General features: G+C 50.2%; 1 protein-coding gene across 5 annotated transcripts in view; it reads left to right on the top strand.

Moving 5' to 3' along the window:
* The window catches only part of ninl (ninein-like), a 31,610-nt gene continuing 24,175 nt past the window's right edge, over positions 1–7,435 (top strand). For 2 of the 5 annotated variants that reach the window (XM_084947689.1, XM_084947683.1), the window contains exons 1-7: positions 2–151; positions 3,010–3,221; positions 3,297–3,393; positions 3,915–4,105; positions 6,425–6,482; positions 7,052–7,134; positions 7,203–7,346. In XM_084947689.1, the coding sequence (XP_084803815.1) occupies positions 3,039–3,221; positions 3,297–3,393; positions 3,915–4,105; positions 6,425–6,482; positions 7,052–7,134; positions 7,203–7,346 (756 nt within the window). In that variant the 5' untranslated portion in view covers positions 2–151; positions 3,010–3,038. Of the gene's footprint in view, positions 152–3,009; positions 3,222–3,296; positions 3,394–3,914; positions 4,106–6,179; positions 6,261–6,424; positions 6,483–7,051; positions 7,135–7,202; positions 7,347–7,435 lie in introns of all 5 variants that reach the window. The other 3 variants (XM_084947691.1, XM_084947686.1, XM_084947685.1) reach the window with 3 other exon arrangements.

Here is a 7,435-nt window from a genome sequence, read left to right as displayed (position 1 = left end):
GGAAATACTCCTGTGTGTGGTTTTCGGGGTGCTCGGTGTGTCGGTGTTGCGGCTCCGGTAACTTGTGCTCAGCGGCTTAACGGCGGAGCTCCGGGAGGCCGTTCATGGAGGAAACGTGAAGTTTGACCGGAGGAGGAGAACTTTTCCCGCGGTAAGACTGACCTACCGACCCGACCGGACTCGCGGTTACCGTTAACTTCATCTGGTTAATGTTAACGTGAGCTGGTTACCGGGGAGACTCTCCGTTAGAAGCGGGAGTTTAAAGGGGTGAAAAAAAAAGTTTTCGGTGTTTTATTGATTTATTTGTACTTTTTTTTTTGGCTCTTTGGCTTTTGTTCCCGCGGCTCGCGACTCTGTTCCCATGGTGAAGCTTCTTCAGCTCGCGAGAGTCTCCGGACAGAGCCGAGGGGGTTTCCGGAAACGTTCGTGTTTACATTGACCGTAGCTGACGTTAAACTCCTGCTCGGGTATCTCACACCTGTGTCACTTTCAAAACAACTTCATTGTCCACTGTTGTAGCACAAAACACAACAGCAGCTGCACTGATCAGGGTATTGATAACTAATCGAATACAATAATATCAAATACGAGCTGAATTTAACTTTGGAGGATCACCACAGAGCTTATGATCAATGATAACACACTGTCAGACAAAGGATGATGAAGGTGGAGCTGCCAGGCAGGAGGAAAAGAGGAGGTGCTCAGAGGAGGTGGAGAAGGAGATCCTCAGCCGTTTTAATGACATCATCTGACCAGTGACATGGCTGCTGTGAGGTTACCGTACTAATGGGGCCTCCAAGAAGAACGGGCTCCAGGTTGGGTCTGCAGTGAAATTCTAGGATGTTGATTGGATGTTAGTGAGAACTGATCAGCAGGTGTCTGTGGATGCAGACTGATAACAGCGCCAAGCCAGGTGATCACACACAGGCCACAAAGTTAAAGGTCCACTTCAGCATGTCCACAAAGGGATGGGTCCATTTTTATATACAGTGTGTGTAATTTATTTACCTTTTCTGTGACAAAATGACTGAAGTAATCACCAAAACATAAAAAAAAATAAATCAGAACACGGTCCGTGGACGATCGATCGATTGATGAGTGCTTTAGCTCTCGTCTGTTTTTAATGGAGACAGACGTCTCACGTATCAATAAGTCTGGTGTTTCCAGGCTGAAGCAGTGTGCTGAGGACGATGATGGTGAAACAGCCAGCGCACAGATAAGAGGAGCACTGATGATGTAACAGAGGCATGGGGGAGGGGCCGAGGCGTGTTTCAGGGTCATACATGTGGAATGAACAGCACGCAGTCCCGGGCTTCCAGGACCTCCTGAAACATTTCAGGCACGGAAGGTTCTTAAAATCACATCTGTACTTGGGATGAGAGTCACCTCAACGGTCTCCACAGAAAGGATCCTGGGATCATCCTGCCATGTTGTCTTCCTGTGAAAACAGTGCACTCTGGGTAAAAACAGCAGTAATACTTTAAAGCAGCGGTCCCCAACCCCCGGGCCTTGGACCGGTACCGGTCCGTGAGTCGTTTGGTACCGGGCCGCGAGAGTTGAGGCTCAGGTGTGAAATGTATACCGTATTTCCCGGACTACAAAGCGCACCTGAATATTAGCCGCACAAGCTAAAATCAGGGGAAAATCCTGTTTTGTACATACATTAGCTGCACCTGACTAAAAGCCGCAGGTGTTTCAATGTTGACTTATCATATGTAGGAGAATATGCACAAAGGGAATTGTCAGGAAAGAGATGGCTGTTTGGAGACACGCCCCTTTTATTAATATTTTTACATATTTGCATAACTTTTTAAGTATATGTACAAGTAGCGGTAATTACAAGTACGAAACATGTACTGTGCTTCATAAATGAGTAACAAATGTGGTACATAACAATAACCTACAGCACACCAGAAAAATAGATTCGGCCTACCTTTTAGGCTCAGGTGCAGCGACACGGCTTTAACAAGAAGAAAAGTCAGTCATTCACCACCATCTTTCTCTTCTTCCTGCGCACTAAAACCACCAAAGTCCTCTTCTCCAGTGTCGGATACGAACAGGCTCAGGATGGCTTCGTCATCCACTCTCAGCTTCTTTCCTTCGTTGTCACTTTCAAAACCAAACAAATCCTCGTTGTCAGTGTCGGAGTCGAACACCCTGAAGGGCCGTGGCGGTGTCCTCCTCTCCATCATGCAGCAGTCCAGCCCTTCGAAATCCGTTGGTGATCGTGGATGTTTTCACACTTTTCCACGCTGTCAGATTCCACCGGTGGAGTTGGGCATAACTTGCTTTTTGCAAGTTTATCGCCGCTCGTCATCCACGCCTCCCGCTGAACGCGTAGCGCTACTTTGAAGTTTGTTTTTCGCGCTACTTGTACGGCACTATGTTGCCTGGCGGATGGACACGTGACCAACATACCACTCTTGAACCCCGATACTGTGTGTCTGATCACATGCCCTTCCGCCAGGCAACGTAGTGCCGTACAACAGCGGAACAAACAAAACAAATCGTCTTACGATATGACAAAAATCATGGACGATCCATAGAAAAGCTGCACCTGACTAAAAGCCGCAGGGTCCAAAGCTTGTGCAAAAAGTAGCGGCTTATAGCCCGACAATTACGGTAGTTTTCAGGGTTTTTATTGGTTTTCAGCGTTATTTTGTTATCGTTTTTATCGTTTACTCGGTTTTCCTGGGTCTTTTCACGTGTGTTACGAATAAATCTTCTTTTTTTCGGTACCGGTACTAGTTTTATTTTATTGTATTTATCCGCGACACCTTAAAGGCCGGTCCATGAAAATATTGTCGGGCATAAACCGGTCCGTGGCGCAAAAAAGGTTGGAGACCGCTGCTTTAAAGGGTCGTTCAACAAGCTCTTAAATGGAAGCAGAGAGTCTGAAGTTTAACCACTCCTGTCACTGACCTCACTGTGCTTCAGCTGAAAGACCAAAACTACACCTGACCGGTGAATAACTCGCTGTACTCTGCCTGACCTGTGTTTTCTCTCCAGGTGTGGGCGCCACAGTGTGATGCGTTGGCATGGAGGAGGCGGAGCACAGCCGCTACGTCTCTCAGCTGAAGGCCGAGTTCGACAGCTGCGACACGACGGCGACCGGCTTCCTGGACCGAGAGGAGCTCACGGCGCTGTGCCGCAAACTGCAGCTGGACGCTCACCTGCCGCTGCTGCTCGCCACGCTGCTGGGAGAGAGGTGCTACGGCCGGGTAACTCTCTTACACACACACACACACACAGTATTTGTGTGGCGCTTTCAATAAAATCAAGTGTTTGTGTTTCAGGTGAACTTCGAGGAGTTTAAGGAGGGCTTTGTGGCCGTGCTGTCCCGCTCTCTGGACTTCGGGACATCAGAGGACGACAGCAGCTACCTGGAGCCAGGTGACACATAGAAAGGGGGCAGGCCTACAGAGGTCAGGGGTCAGAGGTTCATGATTGGGGAACACAAATGGATGTCAGCTGATCTCGTTTGGTTTCATGTTATTTATAGCGCGATGTAAACCTTAAGTCATGTGACCTTCAGGGTGTTGTGTTGGATTAGTCATGGCTCTGAGGCAGCAATGCAGGTGTGAGGGCTTTTACATGTTCAGACAGCCGACGGCCGTGTTGCTGTTTGCTGCGGTCGCTGACACCACAGCTAACTGAACAGCTCGTTATGACCCAACATGGTTTCAGTGTTTGTGGCGCAGCAGGACGCCGCACGAATCCTCGGCCCTCTGAACAGTTTGGATGTAGAACTGGGACAGAGAGAGCAGATAAACGGCGTCTGCAGGCTGCAGACGTGCAGGAGCTGGGTGGTCTGGTTAAAGTCCGAGGAGGATTCTTCTTTGGCACATTCTGGCTCCGAGTGTCGCAGCGGCGTCTTGCTGACCCACTCAGGCTGCTCCTCTTCCTCTCTGCAGCTGTTCCAGAGGAGGTGAAGCCAAAGTTGGTGAAAGGAGCGAAGCGTTACGGCCGCCGCAGTAAACCCGACGCCGCGCTTACCCGTGACTCAGAAGACTCTCCGCCGTCCAGAGCGGAGGCCTCAGACTCGTCACCGACCGGCGTCCGAAAAGCCAAACTGAGACGGGCGACGTCACTGGAAAGCGTGGAGGTGAGACAGCTAGTTTTATTTTGAAACACTGACTTCCTGTTCTTCTTTCCTTTGACTGAGTTTGAGACGCTAACCCGGCTGTGGTCTGTTTCTTCGCTGGGCCGGAGTGATTAGTTTGATAAAGAATTTAAAATCATAATCAACACAAAGAAGTCACATGTTGGCACATGTCGCGTCGGTCTCTGTCATCGCGTCCGTGGTTGGAAGCTCGGGCCTCGATTCATGGATTACATGAAGCCACATTATCAGACGCCCAGGTGTGGTCATGTGACTCGGTTCACTCGTCAGGATGTTTATGGCGGCTGGAGGTCTGCCTGCAATTAAAGTAATTAGAACTCTGAGCTCTAGAGTCATTTTCGAGTGGTTTGGTTGGAGTTTCAGTTAAAAACTGTGGGAACGCCCTGAATGTGGGCTTCCTGTACGTGTGAGCGTACCGCAGTGATGCTGCCTGACTGAACACCTGAAACTGTGTGCGCGTGCCGTGCTGCAGGGTCCCGTCGTCGTCCGTCGCCTGGATCTCGTGTGTCTGCGCCGGCCGAGGCGTTCGGGAGCTGCAGCTCTCTAATTAGAGTTTCTGGTTTTAGGTTTTCAGCTGCACGCAGAGGGCGGAGTCCCTGCAGAGGAGGAGGTTTACTCAGCTCTTTGTCACTTTGTTCTCGTGCCGTGACGATGCTGTGACCTCTGACCTCTGAATGTTTCTGCATCGGTGAGGCTGCAGCTGCGGTCTGGTTCTCACTGTGTGAAGTCAGCTGGTCTCAGGTTTCCTGCAATTCTGCAGCCGAGGCTGTGAATACCTGAGGGGGGAGGAGGAGGTTTGGCGGTTTCGGGGCGGTGGAGGTCTTTCAGGAAGTGGGATTGTGAGGAATGCGGCTGCTGGCAGACGCTCCGCTGGTTTGGCTGCTGCTTCTCACTTTTTGTTTTTGCTGACTGAGAATGTGAAACAGCTTCAGTGCAGCGGCTCTGCTGCGGGAACACGACTCCACCTCTTCTTCTTCTTCATCACTTCTTTACACCAGAGCCACCCTTTCCTTTCTTCCTGGGTTTGTCTGAGGCATTGGACAGTTTTTCAGAAGGAAACGGTCTGACTGCAGTCTTCACCTCGAGTAACTGACTCTCTGCGGCTCACTTTGGTGCTGGAGAGGTGCCGAGTATGGATTTGGACTTTGTCCCTCCAGGCTGGAGCAGCGTCGTGGTGCCTTCAGTTTTGTCCTCATGCTGTACCTTAGTTTGCAGACACACTGGCCTCTTTCATGAGTCCGTGTGTTTCCTCCTGCACTGATCAGTGGAAGGCCTGGAGACTGGTCGGCGACCTCTCACCAAACACGTTTTCACAGTGTGACCACAGCTGTGGTGAATCAATCAGTCTGCATAAGAGGGTAAAGTGCTGAGAGTCAGACTGACACAGTAACAGGAACATCAGAGAGTTTTCATTTGGATCTGAAACAGAGCACGTGGCCCACGGGACATCATGGCCTAAGCCCACAGAGCAGCGCCCACAGAGCAGCGCCCACAGAGCAGCGCCCACGATCCTGTTTGCATATCTATTTTTAAATCTCAGTGAACTGCAACCAAATAAGCGAGAGCAGGGGTCTCAAACTCCAGTCCTCGAGGGCCGACTGCAGAGCTGAGCAATGACAACATCAGCAGCTGGATAAAGGTTTCCAACTGGTCCTTCAACTCACGTGTGTTCTCCATAGTAGCAGGAAATGCATAAAAATGAGGCTTTTATGAAAACACTGAATAAAAATGACTTCCTTGAAAGACAATAAATGTACAGTTCAGTATACGAAGTGTGTTTGAATGGCAGAGATGAGCCATGGCTGAACGGGACTCACAGGCCTGAGTGTGCACTTCAGTCAGAATTATAATTTATTATTTAATTTATAATTGATATAATCTCTCTGTATCTGTCAGTGAAACTGTTTTTGCAGAGAGTCCATCACTGGACTGTGATGGATGTGAAGCTGATGGCAGTACTCCAGCTGTGCAGCGATCAGCTGATTCTGAATGTTTTTGAAGATTTCTTCATCGAATATTTAAACATTTTAATCTGCGACCAAAACACGTCCTAAAGGTCCTGATCCGTCCCGTGAATGTCCCGATGGACGAGGGTTTACACGCTAAGCTCTTCAGCGTGACAGTCAGGAGTGTGCATGTGAGCACGCACACACATATATATAACATGCTCAGTGCGGCACAAGTAACGACTGCCCAGGAATTTTTTCCAATAGCTGTTGGCTTCACTGTGTGTGTGCGTGTGTGTGTGTGTGTGTGTGTGTGTGTGTGTTGCAATCACTGACCTTCATGTTTTCACTGCAGAGCCTGAAGTCTGACGAGGAGGCAGGAAGTCAGAAGGAGACATCCTTTCAGTGTAAAGGTACCGCCACGTCCTGTTGCTGGAGTTGAATTATTATTAAACTCCAATATTATTAATTGTTGGAGTTTTCTTGCTGCTGTTGGTTCCATACACACGCGCACACACACACGCACACATGCACACACACATGCACACACACATGCACACACGCGCACACACACACGCACACATGCACACACACATGCACACACACATGCACACACGCGCACACACACATGCACACACGCACACACACGCAGACATGCACACGCACGCACACACACATGCGCGCACGCACACACACGCACACACACGCGCGCGCACACACACTCCTCGTGCCTATGGTACGACAACTTTTCTTCGTGCCCCTGGTACACTGCGTAGAAACACTTTGCCACACACACACGCACGCGCGCGCACACACATGCACACACATGCGCGCGCACACACGCACACTCAGCAGCACGGTGTCCACACACCGCGACGGAGCGCGCTCAGATGTAGAGATGAAAGTTTAGAAGCTTGTTCTCAGCAGGCCAATGCAGGAAGAACCTCCGTGTTCAAGCTCAGGTTCACGTGTCTGTCTGCAGGTCACCACCAGGGGGAGGAGCCAGGAGGACACGCGCTGATGCTGGTGTGCGAACACCTGGGTCTGCAACACCTGCACACTGAGGTGAGGTGTGTACCGTCGCCCTTTGTGATGACATCAGTATCTGTATTGATCTCTCTGCTCATAAACAGGAAGTGGACGTGCTGCTCAGGAAGTTGGATCCCGACCTAGACGGCAGGGTCAGCATCAGGGAATTCAAGAAGGTGCTCTGTGGCTCCACCCCCATCACCTGTTCCACCCCAGTACGACAAGCCGACCTGAGAGCGCCACACAAGGTGAGGCGCACACAGAGCTGCTGAAATACTCCACGAAAGAAAATGAGGTCACTGCTTCACCTGTGTCAATAACTCCGCCCCTCAGATCT

This window comes from Perissodus microlepis, chromosome 13 (assembly GCF_051167445.1).
Source record: "Perissodus microlepis isolate ML-2025 ecotype Zambia chromosome 13, ASM5116744v1, whole genome shotgun sequence".
Taxonomy (NCBI): domain Eukaryota; kingdom Metazoa; phylum Chordata; class Actinopteri; order Cichliformes; family Cichlidae; genus Perissodus; species Perissodus microlepis.
This window is presented reverse-complemented; position numbering and strand designations above follow the sequence as displayed.